Source organism: Periplaneta americana, chromosome 3 (genome assembly GCF_040183065.1).
Source record: "Periplaneta americana isolate PAMFEO1 chromosome 3, P.americana_PAMFEO1_priV1, whole genome shotgun sequence".
Taxonomy (NCBI): Eukaryota; Metazoa; Arthropoda; class Insecta; order Blattodea; family Blattidae; genus Periplaneta; species Periplaneta americana.
The window spans coordinates 53016580-53040285 of record NC_091119.1 but is presented as its reverse complement, the minus strand read 5'-3'; the positions used below and the strand labels follow the sequence as shown (position 1 = coordinate 53040285).

Below are 23706 nucleotides of genomic sequence, written 5' to 3'. Positions count from 1 at the left end.
ACACATAGACAACAGTGCGTTAGCGGCCAGAGAAAGAAGCAGAGTTTTAAAGCAAGTAAATGAACCGAGAGGGAGGAGATCCTCCTCTGAATCAGTGCATGGGTGGGAAATAGAAACCGACTGGTCTTGCAGTAAGCTTGCTACCGCTGCCATCTGCATTCAACCAGATTATAACACATCTAGGAGGAGACACAATAAAAACAGTTTTAACGCAAAGCTATGAAAGACACTATATAAACTTTCTTAAAATTATAAATCAAAATATATTATTCATTGCACTTTATATAAGCTACTATTCATGATTTGAAACTTTCGAGGATATCTGAAAGTTGAAGTTGGATTTACATAAAACAAAGAGGAAGTAGTTCTACCTTAGTATCGTAGATCTTTTTGGCCCCTGAAATTCACTTCCATTCATTGTCTACTAGAAGGACAACAGCCAAGTTGTCAGTTTTTTTACAAACATATTTGAAATTGAAACTACTGCAAACTACATTATTTTAACATAAGAAAATTAATCGGCCACCGGCAGCTTTGAACAATAATGGTAGTATGACTTTATAAGAACTGACATTCTTCAAAAGCATGTGATACTAAACTTGTAAAATATACATGTAGCAACACAGACCACGTGAGTGGGTGCAGTGTTCTCGCTTTCCTAACAGGTTATTTCTCATTCCCATTTCCGTAAAACGGTTCCGATTACGTGCTAGTAGTTGGTCTCTTCCAACACATATGATGCTGTAGTGTGCGTGAAAAATGTTGCGAGCTTGTGAATTTCCTTGTAATTGTTAATTTGTGCAATTATTCAACAATGAATGGAAGTGAAAACATATTATATTTTGGACAATTTAGGAAACTCAGTTTACAAAAGGGAAGGCCAACGCTAACACTACCTGGTTTTACATATATGCATGTAGGCTAATTTGTAGCATGTTTCCCTCAAGAAGGTGTCATTTTGAGCTGTTAACTTCTTTCCTCCTCTTAAGAAATATGCAGGAGCCGCCACTGGCATCTACATCATTCCATCAACATTCCATAATATTGAATAATTTCAAGGAAAAATTGTTCTGAAGCTGAGTATCGATCCCAGAACCCTTCGATTAGTGAACGAATGCTCTTCTGACTGAGCTACCCCAGGAACTATACACGACACTGTCACAATTTTTCCTTTATATCCACACAACTCAAATGGGCTCACAAGATGCCAGAACCCAACTTTGAGTGCACACAAATTCTGTGTAACTTAAACTGTGGCTTTCTGTTAACATATTTCCAGTAACGAATATATCATGCAAATTAGAAAAAAATGGATGCAGAACATGTCAGCACTCAACCAGCATTAATAATTGTAAGAAAGTTTGATGTTTGGTTGGTTCCTAATCCACATACACTAATAGCAATGAAGTCATTTGCTACCTCACTTTTCAATATTTGTAGCTGATGACATTTACATATTCAACGTTACACGTACTTGCAGATGTTTTTGTTTCTTTACTCACAAAGTACACAGTTGAGAAACAGAAATATGTTAATCATATAGAGTATGAATGTCTGGCAAGGCAATTATGTCGAGTACTAATCCTGAAGATGTGCAGTGAGTGAATTATCAGTCTCATATTTATAGTGTTGAATAAAATAATCCATGCCTTATTCTGTTTTGTTTCAGAAAGCTTCTTATCTTATGTCTGCTGACTTAATTTTCCCCTTTATGTAGGATTTCAATGCAATAAAGGAATAGTTTATGGAATCCCTTAACATTTACAAGACGTTCACAGTTCTATTACACGAGATTTCAAAATGACACTGCTAAATAATTCTTTCCTCGAAAGCCTGAAATTATGATATGAAGTTACAGTAATCTTCACTTTCTTTGAATTTTTATTCGAGGTTAGGACACCAATATATGCTTTTAGTCTATTAAAATAACTGAATTTTGAAGCATTTAAACGCAAACAAATGAACAAACTACCTATACTTACTTATTTGTGGCTTTTAAGGAACCCGGAGATTCATTGCCGCCCTCACATAAGCCCGCCATCGGACCCTATCCTAAGCAAGATTAATCCAATCTCTACATCATATTTCATCTCCCTCAAATCCATTTTAATATTATCCTCCCATCTACGTCTCGGCCTCCCCAAAGGTCTTATTCCCTCCGGCCTCCCAACTAACACTCTATATGCATTTCTAGATTCATCCATACGTGCTACATGCCCTGCCCATCTCAGACGTCTGGATTTAATGTTCCCAATTATGTCAGGTGAAGAATAAAATGCATGCAGTTCTGCGTTATGTAATTTTCTCCATTCTCCTGTAATTTCATCCCTCTTAGCCCAAAATATTTTCCTAAGTACCTTATTCTCAAATACCCTTAACCCTTTGCAGCATAGCGGTTGTTCAGAAGAACCACAGTTTTCTTTCTTTCTAAATTTTATGGCACAGATATTCCACCAAGAAACCACCTCTCAAGTATACGTAGAGGTGCCATCTATGTTTTGAAATTGTGTGCAGAGTTAAAATGTTGAAAAAAAAAATGATCAAAGCTTTGTTATGATCCATGAAATGAAAAACATAAAAAATTAATTTGTGCTGCAAAGGATTAATTTCTGTTTCTCTCTCAAAGTGAGAGTCCAAGTTTCAAACCATACAGAAGAACCGGTAATATAACTGTTTTATAAATTCTAACTTTCAGGTTTTTTGAGAGCAGACTGAATGATAAAAGCTTCTCAACCGAATAATAACACGCATTTCCCATATCTATTCTGAGTTTAATTTGTTACTGTTGCTCCAAAATATTTGAATTTTTCCACCTCTTCAAAGGTTAAATTTCCAATTTTTATATTTCCATTTCGTACAATATTCTAGTCATGAGACATAATCATATGCTTTGTCTTTTCGGGATTTACTCCCAAAACAAACTACCTATATAAACAATAATTAATTTAATATAGTATGAATTGTGTTACTTACCTAGGAATGTAATAGGCTTGGCCACAATGCCCTTGGCAACATCCTTCACTCTGATCGCCTTCACATCATACACTTTACTGGAGAAGGGCGACCCAGCGATAGCGACCTTACGGTACGCCACTGCGATGCGGTGCTCACCAGCCACTCGGGGTGTGAACTCAACTTGGAATGTCTGCGAGCCCGTGTCTTTGACTTGGGCAGGAACTGATTGTCCATTTGGGCCTGCGAGTGTCAATCGTAACAGATGGTAACAGTGGCTGTGGCTTCGTCACTTTACAGTGGTATTGTGCAGTGTCTTGGGAACATTCCCTGTGAGTCTTAGTAACATTAACTTGCTGTTAGTGGTAGAAGTGAGGCAATATTTTCATGTCACTTGAGTAAATTCTTTTCCATGCCTCTGATATACAAAAAACCATGTATAAGATATAGACGCGCGCATTTCCAATTGGACTTGCTACACTGAGGAATTTTGTGAAGAGAGATCCTAAAACTAGGACAATTCCATATATAATCATTGAGTTAATAAAATATCATGAAAGTCTTTGCTTTACAATAATTAATTAAACATTTAAGAAACACGTGTTATTCCATACGTTCATTATAATTACAGATAACCTTATATTCAAAGTGATTTCATTAACAATCACTTTTCTATTTATTTATTTTTTGACAGAATATCCATATGTACATTCACTCTGAACAACTTTCAAAATTATATTAGTAAATTTTGAGATTACACACCTGCAACCATGCTCAAGAATTTAAATTTTCTTAAAGTGTCAATTATTACAGAAACCAAATTTCCTCTCTATGAGTCCAATTCATTTCCCCAACTCCTTACAAAGGATCAGAGGCACAGAAAAAAATTGTACAAAAGAAATCATAATGCTCTAGCATCAGCCTGTACACTGCTCTTTGAGAAGTCTGTTCCAAATATGAATCAAAACCTAAATGCATTTACGCTTCTGGAAAAGAGAAAGTTCAACTTCACAATTTTTGGTATCTATGAACACACTTCTCAAGTGCATTAGTTATTAACTGACACAATCATGCCAAGCTCACTTAATGGTAATAAAAATTATATTTAAAAAGATCTCTCCCTGTGAGCCAAACCTGTACACAGTTTACAATTAAACTATGACAGTTTAATCAACAACAAATTTAAGGAAGTTAACATAATGGATAAATTCACTGAATCGATTGTACTTTATTAATTTACAATCTATAAAGTACAAATAACGAAAGTCAAAATGGAGGGGATCTCAAGTGTCCAGTATCCCTAATTAAATATATTACTTACAAGCATAACGACTTTTGCAGTCATTCAGATTCAATACATCGTCTAACTTATACCCCTGTACTTGTGTTCAGCTCAAAAGAGAATTCCAACGTGGGGCGCTCGCATGCATCATGACTTTTCAAAATTTTTGTTATAATAAAATTCTACTATAAGAAAAATCTTCTTCACAGTATACAATGCAGTGAACAATAACATACCGGTACCTAAGAATTTTGAAGACATTGCCAGTTTAAGAAAGTTATTGTGCTAAAATATTCTGTACCATTATACTACACAAGCACGTATTATAACACTAATATTCTGAAGAAAATCATGCATTAAAACAAATTTTAAATTTCTGAATAGGAACCATAAGCTGTTTAACAATACACATCAAGTATAGTTGGGAAAGTTTTTCAGCTTGCAAATAACACGCTAAACTTAGAAAGTCAATATTTATTTTTCAAAGAATTATCTAAGATTTTATATGCATCTGTGCATGCATATTTCTAAAGAGTAATTAAATACGGAACAATTACAGCTTATATACAATTAATTTTTTTTTTTTAAGTTTGATAACTGATTGGCACATACATTCCTTAAAGTTTATTAAGAGAGAACAAACAAGCTGTACTGAAACAAAATATCTACATATAGATATGTTTTCTCCATATTTTTTGTTTCTTTATTAACGATTAACATTAACAAATCATGATGCCATGGGAACGTAATCAAACATGCCAACTGCACAACAGAATGTTATCACAGATTAGAACGCTCCTTTAACTACTTCAGATTATTACTAACTAAAGCTTTTGCATGAATATGAATCTACAATATGGCTATAGACTATAGTGTTCATGAAATGATATGATAATAGAAAAAAATTAAAGGTTTTATAAGAAAAAGCAGTTTAAGACACCCAAGAAACATGGAGCAAAATGAAATGGTTCCATGATGATAAGATATTTAACAATATGGAGCACCGTGGAATATTATGGAAGCCATTTCATCTGCTTCAATGTAATTAGTCTCCACATTGAAACAACCCATAACAACAAAGGTGTAGCTTCCGTGGATCTGCTCCCTATCCTCATGCATAACAGCAACATGACTGGTTAGGGTGCTGATCTCACAGAAGCTGTAAGTGCAAAAATAGTGCACTATTCTCAAACCAACAGTGTAAAAATGAATAATTAAGAGTTAATTAATATAAAAGACATTATGTGATAAATGATGGCATAAATGAAACAATCTCGGTTTGAGAACAGTGCTTTCAGTAACACCCATAAGCAGTGAGAAAATAATAGAACCAGGAAACTTACACCAAACAGATTTGCAGAAGCTGTTTGCACTAGCTCCGTCACCCAAACCAAAGGCTGTTAAGGTGGTTTGTCATATTTACTGTCAGGTGCCAATTCTGTTCTGTCTACTCAAAGGTATCGTCATACATTCCCCTACAAGTTATAGGTCGGGAACCCTGAAAATTAGTGTGCAGAGAGTTCCACAAACATAATAAATAAGTTCTATATTAACACCCTTCACATTTACCATAATACTTTATTATGACGTCTTAAAACTGCAAAGACGATCCCGGAATGCTCTAAATGTTAGACGTTAGTAAGCACCCAAAACCAAGCTTCTAATAAACAAGATGCTTTATCCCTCCAGCAGGGGTAGCACAGTTAAACTGTTATGCCCGTTGAACGGGTCTATCCATCATTGTAACCTGCTCGCATTCTATCTCGTATCACGTACACAAGTACAGCAAACTTGTCAGTCTTGTTTAAAAAGTTTCTGTAAGTGTGAAGATAACATAACATTTAAAATGTCAGTACTTTTCAGTAATGTCTAAGTCGGTAAGGGGTCGAACCTGGAACAAGAAAACACAAACCTTCTTAGGCTAATTTCATCTAAAACAGACCATACCTTGAGGACTTAGTTAATCAAATTAAAGTAAACATTCTCTCTTGGATCTGTGCAACCATTATGCACACAAACAGCCAATGTCTTATGTATGTGCATAGTTTCTGTAAAAATATATGTACAATTTTTTTCCCCCACTTCTTTCCTTTTGTCATTTTGATAAGCGATGTTATAATCGCAAATATCTGTCACACGGTGTATATTGATATGCATCTGTTTCATCCAAAATAAAGCCACACTGCGGGTCACAAATCAATTTCGCCTTTTCCAGTTACCTACTTGTGTACATATACCAGTATTCTTTTAGCATTCAGAATGTCAAGGTATGATATATTTCAAATGAATAACGCAATGTGCAATAAAAATAAAATCGAATAAAAGAATCTGTGCTGAAGAAGACAAACATGTGTCTAAATTATTTTTTTATTGTAACACAATAACACACGATCAAATGTAAACATTGACACCAACTTCACTACTTTTCCATCATGCATGTGCTCTTGGTACAGAGGTAGATGCAGGACAGAATATAGAAGAGAAACAGCAGAGTTCTTCCCCTTTATTTATCAGACACAAGTGAAAGAGAGATATGGCAGATGAAGGATGATTGTAAATTATGAACACTCGTATGTAATATCAGTTTATGTACATTGTTGCTCGACCATAAAGAAGGACCAAAGAGATCCTACATTAGATTGAACTGGTTAATCCTTTGCAAGAGCTTACATAACCCTGCAAATAATACAGTGAATCCCAGTGAGCTCTTTCTGTCAGCTGACCAGTGGCAGTTCCCCCTCCCCCTTCACCGCTGCTGCTTGCATCCACGAACTCACCACTTTTTGCCGGATTTGAACTTACATACTATGTTATTAATAAACATTCTGTACTCACCCTTCACACAGCAGCTTCTGGAAATGTTGCCCATCTTATGTGATACATAATTCACATCACATCATTCACAGAACTTGTTTCATTAAACCTATTCACTCAATTTAGTATTGTTTTTCTACACGGAACTGGGAGGCCAGGAAATTTACGTCTGAAATTTTCCCTTGTTTGCTACACAATTTCTTTTTCTGTATGTACGTTTTCAAAATGACTACACGTACACGCACTGAATATGTAACCATGGCAAAATATAACAAATGTATTCTTAACTGAGACATTGAGTGCGTTTATTGCACTTGTCAGAATTTTTCGAATTGAACTTTGGTTTAATCCACCAATGGATCCAATAGCAACTGATGTTAAGATAATAGTTCACATGAACATATTTATGGTTAGTGAATATGAAATCAATATTAGGGGGGCAATCTTTTGAATAGTTATTAAGATGCTGTCAAGGACATACTACAGACTGGCACAGCTAGTTTTGAGGAATAGGGATTCCCAATCATGCAGCTTTCACGTGGTGATCTCTAGCTCACTCTCCTTCATTCCCTCTCTCTTGGAACTACCAAAAAGAGATGAATTTGGAAGATAACATAAACATCAGTCAGGAGTGATGAAATAAGCTAAGCATTAGAAGATTCACCAGCCACACAGATAAAGGCAGGCGAACTAGTGAGAATAGTCGATTCAGCATCTTTAGTGGTTTGTCATATAACAGGGACGACCAATTTTAAAAACTTGTTAAATTTTTTTAATATAACATAGTATATAAGTTTTAATCCAGCGATACACTGTAAGTTCATGAACACAAGCAGCAGTAATAGCTTGGGGGGGGGGGGGGGCCTTGGCTGCTGGTCGGCCAACAACATAAACACCAGGAATGTATGCTGGGACTCACTGTACATGAAACAAACCATTAAACACTATTTAAAGCATGTAAGTGCAGGTGTGTTGTTGTAATGTTAGTTCTGCAAGGTCATCAAGTGTGTTGGTGAGAATGTGAAAGGGGTTCATTTTTAGAACTCACTCTAGAAACTGAGAAAAGCAGTGAAAATTATCTTCAGGGATTGAACCATTGATCTAAAATATCAGGGACACGATACATGCTCTGGTCTGGTGAAATATCAGTAACACATTAAGTCCATGTCCGGACTTTGAAGACTCATTTTTTAACAAATTTCATAAATTTCGGCTAACTAAGTGCATTTGTTTATTTAATTCTCATCAAATTAAAATATTTCTATGGTTGTACAACTTATTTACCAATTACTGGCTTATATGAAAATGTTGTGTATGAAATCATGATTTCATTTGTATTAATGGGCGAGGGAAAACCATATAAAATGAAAAAAAAATCACAATAAAGATATACAGGATAGCCAAAGAAATTATGCTCTCCACTTTACCATTTCACTGAATAGAGTTTTCGACTGTCATGGTTTCTCTTTAACCCAGTTAAGTCCTAGACCAGTATTACTCGTATATGTGCACCAAGTTTGATCAAAATCAGTTCAAGTATATAGAAATAAGGAGAGACAGATCCACCATATGACTTCTTTCATTTTCTAATGCTAGGCTAACAATTGATCCACACACGTCACTACACTGATGATTACGAAAACCAGACTAAAAATAAAAAATGGCTTGAATGCAACATGAATACAATGATGGAAGCCAGTAGCTCACGTATCGACAGTGAAAGTGCTGCTTAGCAGTAAGAAAATAAAATGAACGCAATGTAGAACCTCTGGAAATGAGTTTAGGTTATTGAACACACAACACAATGTCAGCTGATAGCTTTCCCTTGAAGATCTGGGCTCTGTGGCAGAGCTTGTGACATGTGGGAGTTGCAAAGGCTGTGAGTCAGATGTTTTCCAGATACTGAACTTTCTCTAATGTTCATCCCACCACTGCTTCCATATAATCATTATATCATCTCACTGATGCTAAACAGTTTCAGTAATTCAAAAGTGTTTTTGGAAATAAATAATAATTTTTTTTTACTAATAGAGGATACTTGACTTACGTCATTCACCCATTTATAAATTTATTACGTAGTATAGCTAAATTATCAATAATTGTGAGAAGTAAGAGCAGCTGAGTATAATATTATCCCTTCATTAGAGGCACATTTTTAAGCAGGTTACTAAAAAAAAGAAAAAAGAGCCACAAGAACCAATTACAGTAAGACTTGGTCTACATAATATAGTAACCAACAAGTACAAGTGCCGCTTTACTATAATATCTACAGTATTAACAAGAATTCTGAATATTGTGCTAAATACCAGTACTTTACAAAATGAAAGGCACAAAACAGCCATAAATGCTGTACATAAATCTTGAACAAAGGTATTACAATTCTTTTATAAATATAACTTCGCCCCAACATTTAAATTTATCACTCAAATAAAAATTTGTAAGATAGAACAGTGAGATTCTGAGATTTTTGTTATGCTTTCGAATAAAGTTAATGAAAAGTGCTTAATGCTGGTTTCATACCCCACACCACACACAAAATCGCATTGCAACAATGATACAAATCCCAACCTTAGCTACAGTAGCTTGCAAATTAATCCGAACACGACATATTTTTACATTTTCTGTCATTTTTGGCCTCACAGCTGCTCATACCGCTTTAATTGGCATCTGTAGTACGTGTAATTCCATTGTTGAAGGTCTGTCGTTATTATTTTTTTTATAATATGTGACATTTTGCCTGTCGTTTTGTACTTATAAGCATTTCAGTTGTGTTGAAGACTTAATACTGCAATCCTCTGTACATTCTGTCGTCTTCACAAATGGATACAACTCCACGAAAACGGTCTAAAATTATAACATTAGCAGAGCATTCTTCTATGACACACAGGCAAATTGCTGCAGAATGTCACATCGGTTTGGCTACTGTTAATTCGATCATAAAACGATACAGGGAGACTGGATCCATCACACCCCAGGAAAAAAGGAAACTGTGGCCGGAAAAGGAAGACTTCACCTGCAGATGATCGTTTAATTGTCAGGAAAAGTAAATTAAATCCTAGACTAACTGCTGTCGGCTTAACCCGCGAGTTAATGGCTACCACTGGGACGAATATTCACGTCACAACAGTGCGGCGTAGGCTTTTGGAAGCTGGACGAAGGGCTCGTAAGCCTATTAAGAAACAAATTACTGCTGACCCCTGTTATGTGCAAAAAACGCTTAATGTGGGCAAAATTACATCAACACTGGACAGTGAATGACTGGAAGAATGTACTTTTTTCCGATGAGTCTCATTTCGAGGTCCACGGCCACAGTGTTTCTTACGTACGGAAAAGATCCGAAAAAGTAACAGCAGCTCATCTCCAACAAGCACCCAAATACCCCCCTAAAGTAATGTTTTGGGGTTGTTTTACACATGAAGGGCCTGGAGCATTAATACCTATCAAGGGAATGATGAATTCTGACAAATATATTCACTTATTGGAAACCAGAATCGTACCCCAGCTGCAAAAATCATTTCCGGATGGCAGAGGTGTGTCCCAACAAGACCTGGCACCATGCCATACGTCTCGAGAAACTACAGAATTCTTCAACAAGAAGAATATTCAGGTACTCCCCTGGCCAGGCAACTCACCCAACATCAACCCCATTGAGAACTTGTGGTCAATTTGCAAAAGAAGAATGCAAAAAATGGATTGTTCTACAAAGGAGAAGATGATTTCTGCCCTCATTGGTGCATGGTTTCGCGATGAAGAAATGAAGAATATTTGTGGGAAATTAGTGGAATCCATGCCAAATCGTCTCAGAGCTGTTATTAGGAACAAGGGAGGCCACATAGATTACTGAGGTATGTTTTAGATCCTTTTTTTATCCCGTTTGAATGTTTTTGCATAAGTAATTACGTTGTTCGGATTAATTTGCACGCTACTGTATACTTCGTTCCAGAATGTCTGAAAGGAGATGTAAACATTGCCGGCAGAGGAGGAGAGAAGTATAATTACTATTCAACCAATGACAGAGGTCTCATTCTGCACTCGACTTGAAGTTGGGCGGTCTGAAGCGTTCTACCCCAGCCCAACTTCAAGACAAGCATGAAATGAAACATCTCATATTGGCTGAATAGCAATTATACTTCTTTCCTCCATTGCTGGCAATGTTTACATCTCCTATCAGACATTATGGAACGAAGTATAGGAGTCAAAGGAGAAACAGAATGAAATTGTATTCACACATAAAAATGTGAGTAGGTTTTATGTGTTTAGTTAAAATGTGAAATGTATTAACAAAATGACAGTCTATGAAGTAGAATAAAAAGTGTAGTACACGTGTAAATAATTAATACATTTACATCATCAATCACATGTCTTCAAGTTTTTCTGTCATATCAAATAAATAGAACTAAGTTAAATTTTAATTTTTCAAATATGTGAACAGAGGAAAAACTGTGATATTGCTCCCTACATCTGGAAAATTATTACAGGGTAACATGTTTTTCTTTAATTGATGACACTGCAGGACATGTCGTAAAATCATTAATAAATTATGTGAAATAATTTTACTTTATACTTCGTATAAGTTTTCACAAAATAATAGGAAATGCAGTGAAGAACCATCACTATTCTTACAATCAATGAATTTCTAATGGAAAACAGTCATAATTGATTAAATGGCGATCTTACTCGTGTTAATTATGTAAGCATGTGTGGCTTACAGCTGTTTCGGTGTTACTTGACACCATCCTCAGAGCCTACAAGATCTCGGCGCTATCTCAATTTCGCTGCCTATTGTGTGGGTGCGTTTGTGTGATGAAGAGTTGTGTCAAATAATGTGTGTGTTCTGAAATTGACCTGTGTGTTGAGAATTTGATTAGTGTGTCTGTATATTTCATATTGTTCGCCATTTAATCAATTATTTATATTCAAGTGTTAAAAGTAGTGTACGAAAGATTCAACATGGAAAACACTGAGACTAATATCTGATGGTCCTGATAACTTTTTTTTTATTGGGTTATTTTACGACGCTGTATCAACATCTAGGTTATTTAGCGTCTGAATGATATGAAGGTGATAATGCCGGTGAAATGAGTCCGGGGTCCAGCATCGAAAGTTACCCAGCATTTGCTCGTATTGGGTTGAGGGAAAACCCCGGAAAAAACCTCAACCAGGTAACTTGCCCCAACCGGGATTCGAACCCGGGCCACCTGGTTTCGCAGCCAGACGCGCTGACCGTTACTCCACAGGTGTGGACCCTCCTGATAACTATGATCATATTTTTATAAATTCATAGAGATGAGGTTATGATACTAATACAAATAAAAATGAAGTACAGTACAACATCTATCAGTAATATTCATACACAATGAATAACAGCAATTGTATTCGATCTTAAGTGTCTTTATTAATTACGTCGACGAGATTATTAAAACTTTATGCATTTGTGAATAATTCATTCAAAATATAAAGTTCAACAATCAAGATACTTTCTGAAGTGAAGTCACAAATCTGCACTATCATTGTGAATAATTAAATTAAAACTAAGTTCAATAATCAAGATACATCCTAAAGTGAACTCGCACATCTGCACTATCAGTGACATTACGACATGAAAGAAATATGAGTAAAATCTTCTCCTAAAAATGATGCGCATATTCCTTCCACTACCACTGTCCTTACATGAAAATGTTTAAGTCCTGCAGTGAAGAACTGAAGAAATAATTTTTAAGAAGTAAATATGAAATTTATAATTTAGCTTTTATTCCAATGTAAAATGAAACTAGTTCAAGAAAGAGTATACTCCCGAGGGAAAATCAAATTTCTTCTCAGTTGTCAATATACCTTTCCATTACGCATTAGTTACCGCAGTATCAAAGATGATCTCTGTTTTGGCACAGTCATTTTACTAATGACAGAGCAGGCTCTTAAGACCGCACTAGGTGCTACGTTAATAATGCCAGGAATAGAAGCTATGATTCTAAAGCTTGTATCAACTCTAGACTATGTTCCCATTTCAGTCACTACTACCTATTTCTAAAAAAATTAAATCAAGAAGCATAACTCACCCTCAACATTGACTTCGATGTCCTCAACACTTCCTGCCACGTTACTGACGGTGAAGAAGGAAGTCTTGCCAACAGCTGCTGATGATAGCGATGGCCCACTCACTAAGATCTGATGTGGGGAATCTCCCTGCACGCGAGCCAAGAAGGGCGAGCCTGGATCACAGACAATTCAGATCAACACATTTTTTCCAATAGGTATACGAAGGTGATTCAGAAAATAAGGCAATAAGATCTCTCATGAGTGACATATTCCCCTTTTATTGGAATTTTCCACCAGGGCCGCAGCACCAAACCACAACTTTATTATCCAGCCATTAGATGGTGCATATGTTGCGTCAGACTCTTGCAATATCAGTTGTAAGATGGCTGAGTGCATGGAAACAACCTTCTGTACATCATAAATATGGCTGCAAAAGGGTATCTGTCGGATACAGGGGGGAGAGCCATTAATCCTTCCCATTGAAGGCTTTAAGGAACCAACCTGGACAAATACCCAATGTCCCATCCCTACTTTCCCGTGGTGCAGTTGTTAGTAAGCATAATTTTACAAGTTGAACTAAAGGGAGGGGCTACTCATCAATTAGCACTGGTCAGCTTGATGAGTTAATGACTGAATTTGGTATAATTTTCCTCTATTCAATACCTAATTCCATCTTTACCCTTTCCTATCCAGTCCTCGACTGAACTCTTACTATTGTAATCTCCATCTTACGGTGTTTGGTGATGTATACACGTCCGTTGATGTGACATATTAATGAATTTAAATACTATTATAGTCACAATCATGCCATGGTATGAAAGAAAAATTTCACAACCTCGAGCGGGAATCGAACCTGCTCAGAGGTAGAGTGCCTGACCGGAGAACAGGAAGTCGCAGGTTCGATTCCAGCTCGAGGTTGTGAAATTTTTCTTTCATACCATGGCATGATTGTGACTATAATAGGATTTAAATTCATTAATGAACTCTTACTTTCTTCGACCCTGACAGCATTAGAGGATTCTAGGGGTTCATTTCACTTTCCTACCTCCTCTTTCTACTTTTCTGTTCCCAGTGCTGACCTGCTATGACACTAAAATCGTCCTCCAGTGGCTTAAGGAGGGAAAGCTGGTGATCAACAAGATCTCCCAGCTAGGTCCAATGGACCCGTCGACCAACAGCAGGTGTGGTCCTCTAGACATTCTGGGGGTTATGTGTGAATAAAGTAGCCACCAAAACGTTAAGCTATGGTGTTCACTTAAATCGGCTACAACTTGCCATTTTCACTCCAATGTTAATTCCCGATTTACCACGAAAATCGTCTGTAACTGCATTTAGATTGGCAACAGCCCATGATTGTTTGCCCAAACACCTGCATAGAATTGGAATATATCAGTCCCCTAACTGCCCATTGTGCAACTCAAGCCAAGAAATGGATTCGGAACACCTTAAAATCTGTGCTTCAGTGGCTGGCCATGATAATATCTTTGAAAAATATTGGAGTGCAAGAGGTCAAATGACTTTATTGTCAAACGCCTGGCATTAGAAAACAACAACAACATATCATAAATATGTTATAAATTGAAAGCATCTGAAAATTTCTATGTAATAATCAGTGGATAGAAGACATATCTGAATTTGAGAAGTTAATCATCTGATAAATTTGTCCTTAGGATGTGTACTAACAACATAATTCAATTACCGTACACAAGAAGTTTATTTTAAGATAGTCAGTTTGACTTCAGTATACAAACTCTCTCATGGAAGATAACTTACCAGGCACACTCTCTTTGTTGAAATTGATGCTGATGACATGATCAGTCGGCTCTATGGGCACAAAACTGACAGCAAAGCGAGCGTTGCCCTGTGGATGTACTTGTGTGGGGATGTTATGTCCACGAGCACTGATGGTAATCTCTAAGTTGCCTTCTCCAGCCTGACTGGCATCCACTGAAACACAACCACAAGGCTCTCCAGAACACGTGCCTGTTAAAAGTAAGTGAAATGAGAAGATTGCGTAAAAAGCAAAAAGATAAAGTTTTCATGGTAACTTAGTTACATTTCCTTTCTGGTTATGTAGTTGTCCTTCCTGTTCTAACCAAGATTCCTTATGGTCCCAGCAATAATGTGTAACAGAGTTTTCTTTTGTCCCTAATACCACTTCTCATAGTTTTTGTCCACTCTCTACTTTGGAGATTGACTTCACAATTCCAACTTTCTGGCTTGTCAGTGAGGACACATTGGTATAGGTCACATTCTCCATTCTGTTTCTCTCTGTTCTGTTTTTATTTCCAGATTCTAAATTTTGTTACTTAACATACTGATTCTTCTCTGCCTGGCAGAAATACTTTTTTTAGTCAGAATTGCTTTATGTTCACTTTAATATATATATATATATATATATATATATATATATATAGACACACACACACACACACACTATAGCCTATGTATTGCCTTACCTTGTTCGATATTCAATAATGTTTGCTGTGCAGAAGGAGGCCTGTCGTGTTTGTTCCACTTGTTATAAAAATATTTGCTGTCCTTCATTCCCATCCCTTCATCTTTTAACTGCTTAAGAATTTTAGCACAGATCTTGAGATCAGTTTTTCATATGAAATAAGACGAAGTTATGGATTTGAGGGAGATGGGATATGATGATAGAGAATGGATTAATCTTGCACAGGATAAGGATTGATAGCAGGCTTATGTGAGGGCGGCAATGAACTTGCGAGTTCCTTAAAAGCCATTTGTAAGTAAGTATAAGGAGAAAATTTGTAATGTCTTGGTTGCCTCTCTCATGTTCGAACATTACACCGCTCTACTTCTTTGTGCCACTCATCCAATATTTTCCTCCTCAATATGATGTTTGATTTGATTAGTAGAATGGAGCATAATCTTCCTCAGACGAGATCCCCTCCATTGCTTCTTGCTGTTGCTTGTAAGCAAAACAAATTACATACAAATCGTACGTTCATATTGCAAAACATCACTCGTTTATCAAACAAAAATGTTTCCTCATTGTTCACTCATTTTGCAAAACACTCGCAAAGTAAGTTACTTGTAATCCAAGGCTTTACTTATATTATACTGTTGGCAATTACAATATTATGAATTTCTTGTGTAATATTCTTCTTCTTGCTGCCAATGACTCAATTATCAGCAACTTTCTTAAATAATCACTGTCCTAATGTGTATCATATTCTCTGCATGATCACATGCAACATCTGATTGTTGGTAATCCAACAACATTTCTTCTGCACCACAGTAATAAAAATTCATCTGAACTTGAAGCGAATGTAACTTATCAATGTGCAAATTTTCCTCAGAAGAAGGATCAAGATATATTTCCTTAAATATATTTACCATGTTTTGTAGACAAAAGGAGATTTCCGTAGCTATGAAGCCTGTCTGCAAGTTGTCTAGCTTAAGAATGGCATTGTGTTACATGAGATTATGTGACAATAGTTCACCAGCTGCATGTGTTAAGAGAGAATGCTGCAATATTGCTGTTACTCACCCATAAACTGCAGAGTTTTTCCAACTGATCCCTTCGGCAAGGGACCAACGAACACCCTCTTGGCATCATACGCTTTAGCTACAAATGGTGTGCCACTGACAGGGTGTCCATTGTACTCGACTGTAATAGAGTGAGCACCCACATCCCGTGGCGTGAACTCTGCTGTGAATCCACTGTGGATGTTGCCCGTCACCTTGACTGGAAGTTCAGTTGTTGGTCCTGCAATACAGATAATGTTTCTTCAAACATCTGAAATCTAGGATATCCTACAGGTAAGTCTCTATTACATAACTACTGTTTTATATTATATAAGAATAAGAAAGTTATAATTAGGGCTAATAGAGGTATAAAAACGTCAATGCAAATTAAACATTCACAAGCACGACAAATATTTAATAACAAAGATCACTTATCTAAAAAAATGTAATTACGATAGGAAAATTCTGTTTGTGATACTGCAAACACAGACTTGAGTCTCATGAAGTGATATTTCCTTCCAAAATCAGCAAATTCTACTGTACTGTGCGCACTAATGATGATGCTACATTTCTTAACCTGTTTTAACGAAACTTACAGATAATCAAACACCAGCTAGTCAGTGGTTAGTGGGTGGGAGAGAAAAAGCGAATGACTAATTTTGGGGCACCAGAATAAATAGGTGTCTCGCACCATGGTGTCATGGTCTAAGGCATCCTGCTTCGAACTCGCGTTACGGAATGCACGCTGGTTCGAGCCCTCATGGGGGAAGAAATTTTCTCATGAAATTTCGGCCAGTGATGGGACCAGTGCCCGCCTAGCATCGTGATGCACTTGGGGACCTATGATAGGTAGTGAAATCCGGTTATGCAAACCAGCTATAATGGCTGGGGAGGCTCATTGTGCTAACCACACGATACCTCCATTCTGGTTGGATGATCGTCCACCTCTGCTTCAGCATGTGGCCGTGAGGCCAGCAGCCGGCTGGTCGGTCTTGGCCCTTGGTGGGCTGTAGTGCTACAGATTATTATTATTATTATTATTATTATTATTATTATTATTATTATTATTATTATTATTAGAATAAGTAGGTAACATAATGTGTTTATAGTAGATTTTTATAACTTCGTTTATGCTCGACCTTGCCGAAATATAGTAATTATACACCTGGTAGCAGCCCTTTAATGGACCTCATTAAAGTACACCTATTCATTAAAGTTCAGGTTATTCCATCAATCAGAACATAGCATTGTAGCAATATAAAAGCGCAAGTATCGATTTCACGAATTGCACAATAAATAACCTACATTTGAAATAAAGTCAGTTCTGTTACTATAATAATTAGCGTTAATTGTAAATAATATTCAAATAAATTCAATTTGTCATCTCGTTTTTTAATGTCGAATTCAATTTCAAGGTTATATCAAGATTAATGTTTATATTACTCTCTAGATTATATCAAGGTCGTCGAAATTTGTTTCTCGGAAAAAATCAATACTTTCGCGTCTGCGCATATCTCACAATTTATGAGGTAGGCTAATGCACAAGGTCAGTTCTGCTCATCACTCACATAACAACAACATGAATACTAATGAATAATTTCAAGTTAGAAATATGGTCGAGCATAAAAAGTCGTATGAAACTTGCCTATAATGGTAATTAAGATGCTCATACGAAAATTATGAAACTCGTTTGCGCTCGTTTCATAAACATACTCGCGTCTTAATTACTACCATTATAGGCTCGTTGCATAATGTACTTTTTAAATGCAGTATTTTGTAATAATGTAACTGTAATACATGATAATAACCATTATGAGAGTTCAAAAAGTAAATATGTAACTATTTCTGTTTTATATGCCAATCGTGTGAACCAATAGGAGAAAAAGAGCAGCTGCTTGGAGCATATTCCAAAGAAGTATGAAATAATATTTAAAAGTTATAAATAAACGTTCTTTTACAGTATGGAGTTGTAATTTTCTACAAAATAAAGTAGGTATTAGTCAAAAGTAGATTTTTGAGTATTTCACCGTGTTCTTAACATGTCCAAACATTTCGAAACTGCGTACAGATTTCATCATAGGGCAAACAGGTATGCCCAGAGAGGTCACTAACTCTCTGAGCTCAGTTGCCTGGAGTAGCCACACATAACGAGTCCAACAGAGTAGGCGACCCCTCTGATCATACCTATTTTCCCTGATGTGGTTTAATCAACTGTCCAAAGACAGGTCTGTACCTCACAAGTGATACTAACAAAGCACCATTTATGAGGCAACTAGGGCAGGAGATAATGGTGTAGTGTGGTCAGTTCTTTTCCCCCCTTCATTGCATACATCACCGAATAGCTACATATTACACTAATCAGACTTCAGATGTAGTGATGCGCCAAAACTTCTGATCACGCGGAACCATGACTATAGATCGACTGACATCTTCTGGCCAACCTTTCACCCAGCCGCTAAGTCCTAACTCGTCATTATCAGCTTGTTGAATTTCTCTCCGGTGTCTCCAGTGTTGTCACCTACTCTCGATTAGTGATCGATATAACATAGTTTTCACCATCCTTAATGATGATTTCATCAGATGTGGCAACACAGTAACTGATGCAATCATGAGAATCGTACTCAGTTCCAAGTAGCTTGACACTCCCACGCCCCCGCTGGTAGATCTAGCGCTCTGTTTTCTAGGTCAAAGTCACAGAAGTTTTGGTACTACAGTAATACAAACAATTGTTTCCTCTGACACATGTCGTCAAGTGAGATGTACTGTCTGATAATAGATGTATATATCTAACAGAAGCTCAATCAGAGATACTGCACTGATGATGGAGCCTTTATGTAGTTCCGAAATGTTGGAAATGTTACGTCCCACCAGGACATGGTGTAATACCCAAAAGTTTATTTCTGATCAGTGACCACATTCACTGTGAAAGCCTAAAAACATAGCAAATACATAATACGTTATTAGTTAATTCACAAGTGACGTCATAATTCATTGATTTTTTTTTTGCATTTTAAACAATTTAAAGTAAGTGCGTTGTGGATTTTCATGATTAGATGAATAAGTAAATAGTGTAGTTGGTATAGTTAGTAAATAATATCTGAGTGTCGGTACTTTGCTTCTACATTTAAGGCCTTCTGAATTATAATCTATAACAAGCAGACTTTGATGTTAGAAATGAATAAGTTAATTATTTCTCTAAATACACTGCAAATCTCATATCCATCATGTTTACTCTTCGACCGAACCACATATCTTACATCACTGTTTTGATGTAAATATATTCTATAAAATAACAACAGAAGTATCACCTTCCTTTAATTATTAGTGGAATCTATACAAGATACAAGTAAATTACTGATATTAATAATTTTGTGAAATTGAACAACACAAACGTCACTTGTAATTAATAAGTATGCAGTAATAAAAGTGTATTAAGGATTCTGATTTGTATTAGTTACAAGGAAGAAACCACTGGTGTTTCAAAACTGATATTCACTTGTAAGAGCCAGGATTAACTCAACGTTTTGGACCTCACAGAATACTGGTACTGAAGGACTTGATGACAAACGAAACGAGAAATAAATGCAAATTTATTAACATTCTCTAAGAAACCTCTTCCCAAGTTCAAGCCAGACTTGCCTATTAACTCGTCGAATATATTAACAGAGTTTACTAAACTACAAGATTCCAGAGCCCTATTCCACAAAAGTATGGTATAATACATTACAAGCAAATTCACCTGTAATTTGTACAAATTATGAGGATTGTGTTCCACAAAGGTAAAGTGTACAATTGTATTTTATTAATCCATACTTACAAATTACAAGTGAAATTACCACTGATCTGTTCCGGAAAAATAACAGTATTACTTCGTGTATGTACAATTGTACAGTCAAAATAAACTAATATTAGTAATAAACAATTTTATTAGTGTTATATAAACATAATATTATTTATGAATGTGGTCTAGTAGCAATAAAAGTGATGGGGTGTTAATTAAAACGGACTTTGAGTATAATGAACGCACATTATATTATCAAGAATACACTATAAACTATCAGAATTGCAAATTAATATTTTAACAAAGTACTGCAAAATATTTCAGTAACATTAATTTTTGCCTCAGTTCCATAAATACGACATTATAAATATGGAAGATGAACATAACCTTATTATATATACGTCATCATTATTATGACATCACTTGTACATATTTACCGGTACTAGTAATGTTTGGTACATAATTTTGTGGACCAGAAAGATACAACTCCGTAATTCACAATAACTTTCAGTTGTAATTTGTAATGCATCATACCATGCGTTTGTGGAATAGGGCCCAGAACTTCTTAAAAGTAAGAATTGAAAAACTTTACACTGTCCTCAGGATCAGAAAATGAACAACCAACCTTTGAGGTAACAGCATGCCATAGTCAGACATTTTAATATATACGAGGGGGATCCAGGAAATAACGACCGTTCGCGCATACCCGCCGCGCAGCTGACTCCCCTTCCTTGTTTGAAGGTCAACTGGCTTCCTTAACATGTGTTCTCATAATGTTGTGAGTACTGGTTGCAACAAGTCGCCATTGTGCATTTTGTGTTACTTCAAAATGAACGACGTGATTGATAATCCCGCCGACTGTGAGGTGAGGAGTGTGATTCGATTTTTGAATGCCCGACATTTGAAACCTGCAGAAATTTACCGGCAATTGAAAGAAGTGTATGGTGATACTGTAATGAATGAAAGAAATGTGAGAAAATCGTGCGAAATGTTCAACAATGGGCGAACAAATGTCCACGATGAAACTCGACCCGGACGCCCATCACTCATCACAGAAGACCTGAAGACTAAAGTGAACGACAGAATCTTGCAAGACAGGCGCACATCACTCGACGAATTGCATATTGCCTTTTCCTGACATTTCTCGTTCTTTGCTTGGTGAAATTGTGTCGCAACATCTTGGCTACCACAAAATCTGTGCACGATGGGTTCCACGGCAACTGAGTGACCAACACAAAACTCAGAGAATGGCCTCAGCATTGACATTCTTGATGCGATATCACACAGATGGAGACGCCTTTCTTGATCAAACTGTGACTGGTGATGAGACCTGGGTGTCTCACAATACCCCAGAGACCAAGCGCCAATCACGTCAGTGGCATCATCCCTCATCACCCAAGAAACCGAGAAAATCCAAACAGACTCTCTCAACACAAAAAGTCATGGCTTCTGTCTTTTGGGATCGCAAAGGTGTTCTTTTGCTGGATTTCATGCCAAAAGGCACTACGATCAATGCAAATCGTTATTGTGAGACTTTACGAAAACTACGGCGAGCCATCCAAAACAAGAGGCGAGGAATGCTTTCGAGAGGAGTTGTGCTTCTTCACGACAACGCCTGCCGGCACACTGCTGCTTCAACTCGAGAATTGCTGGATCAATTCGGTTGGGAAATCTTTGATCATCCGTCCTATAGTCCGGACCTTGCTCCTAGAGATTTTCACCTTTTCACTAAGCTGAAAGACTTTCTGGGTGGTATGCGTTTTGGAAGTGATGAAGAGTTGAAGAAGACAGTGAACACCTGGCTTAATGAACTGGCGGCAGAGGAGTATAACATGGGAATTCTAAAGCTAGTGAACAGATATGACAAATGTTTAAATGTAGGTGGTGATTATGTAGAGAAGTAAAGGAAGCTTCAGTTATGTAACAGACTTTGTTTTTTCAAATAAATATTTTTTTTTTAATTATTACAACAAAACGGTCGTTATTTCCTGGATCCCCCTCGTACTAGTCTCGCTGGACTTTACATATAACAAGCATGCCCACTTACCTCTCACAGAGACTGCGAGTTCAGCACTCCCACTTCCATCAACTCCCATGTGGAAGCGGGCCACCTCATTCACAGGTATCAGCTCCAGGTTCCTCAGAGTCAGTGACACCCGACTTGTATCAGACACGGAACACACGAATGGGCAGCCTGCAGTAACAAAAGGATGACAGTAACTCATATGGCCACATGACACATGTTATTCTTCTGCAAGAGACTGTACAAAGCGACTGACCTGGGACAGTCTCGCCATTGAACTTGATGTCGATGAGGTGGGGTTTGGTCTGCTCAGGGGTGAAGCTCACCAGACACCTTCCACCACCCACCACCTGCACGTGGTTGGGCACCTCACCCTCGTTGATGGAGATCTCCAGCTGACCTTCTCCTGCTTGGCTGGCATCCACTGCAAAGAGGTGCAAGTATGAGATTCTATTAAAGCCATAAATGGCATAAGTCCACAACTTAGACTCTTGTTACGAATATATATTATTTTAATGTACCGAAGTACATATGATATTTCCATGCAGATATACTGCGTCACCATATGATGAAAGAGTAATGGAACGGAGAAAAATTCTCCCAGCGCTGGAGAGAATTTTTCTCCATTCCATTACTCTTTCATCGTATGGTGACGCAGTATATCTGCATGGAAATATCATATGTACTTCGGTACATTAAAATAATATATATGATATGCGTAAATCACTTCATGATTTAAGACGGCGCTTATTCTGTCGGATCCCGGCCAACTAGTCACTCACAACGAGTGCACCTCAGCACATGTGTGGACTTCAGTCCTACGTTCATAGAAATCTATGACGTAGTGCAGAGGGCGGCCACTAGAGGGAACCCAAGATTTGGAACTTAATCAGAGACAATTCTGTCCGACGCCGGGGTGGTATCCGGTGTGGCTTAGTGGATAAAGCATCAGCACATAGAGCTGAAAACCCGGGTTCAAATCCCGGCGCCGGACAGAATTTTTCTCCGTTCCATTACTCTTTCATCGTATCTTGTTACGAAGCTTATATCAGACCTACTTGGTCACTCAATTATCTTCTGACCAGAGCTACATCAGAAACTGCTTCAGCTGATACGGTGACGCCTACAGCTGGACGGGTAAATGCGTGGGCAGGGTTAACTGGTTTTGACCTGACTCTCATGTGACACAGTGTTGTGTGAACAGTGCAAGCAACTACAAGTGTGTAGTTTGCAAATAATAGAACTAATTTTCTATTCCACATCGGGTGTTTATTTTAGATCTCCATAGCGAGTTATCCTGACTTAATTAATATTGGAGGAGAA

General features: G+C 37.1%; 1 protein-coding gene across 2 annotated transcripts in view; it reads right to left on the bottom strand.

Moving 5' to 3' along the window:
• Positions 1–23706, bottom strand: part of jbug (filamin-type immunoglobulin domains fbug) — a 396750-nt gene that overhangs the window by 53548 nt on the left and 319496 nt on the right. For both annotated transcript variants that reach the window (XM_069820534.1, XM_069820535.1), the window contains 6 exons: positions 22640–22807; positions 22408–22554; positions 16602–16820; positions 14858–15031; positions 13105–13257; positions 2974–3195 (listed from right to left, as the gene is read on the bottom strand). In XM_069820534.1, coding sequence (XP_069676635.1) covers positions 2974–3195; positions 13105–13257; positions 14858–15031; positions 16602–16820; positions 22408–22554; positions 22640–22807 — 1083 coding nt within the window. The remainder of the gene's footprint in view (positions 1–2973; positions 3196–13104; positions 13258–14857; positions 15032–16601; positions 16821–22407; positions 22555–22639; positions 22808–23706) is intronic.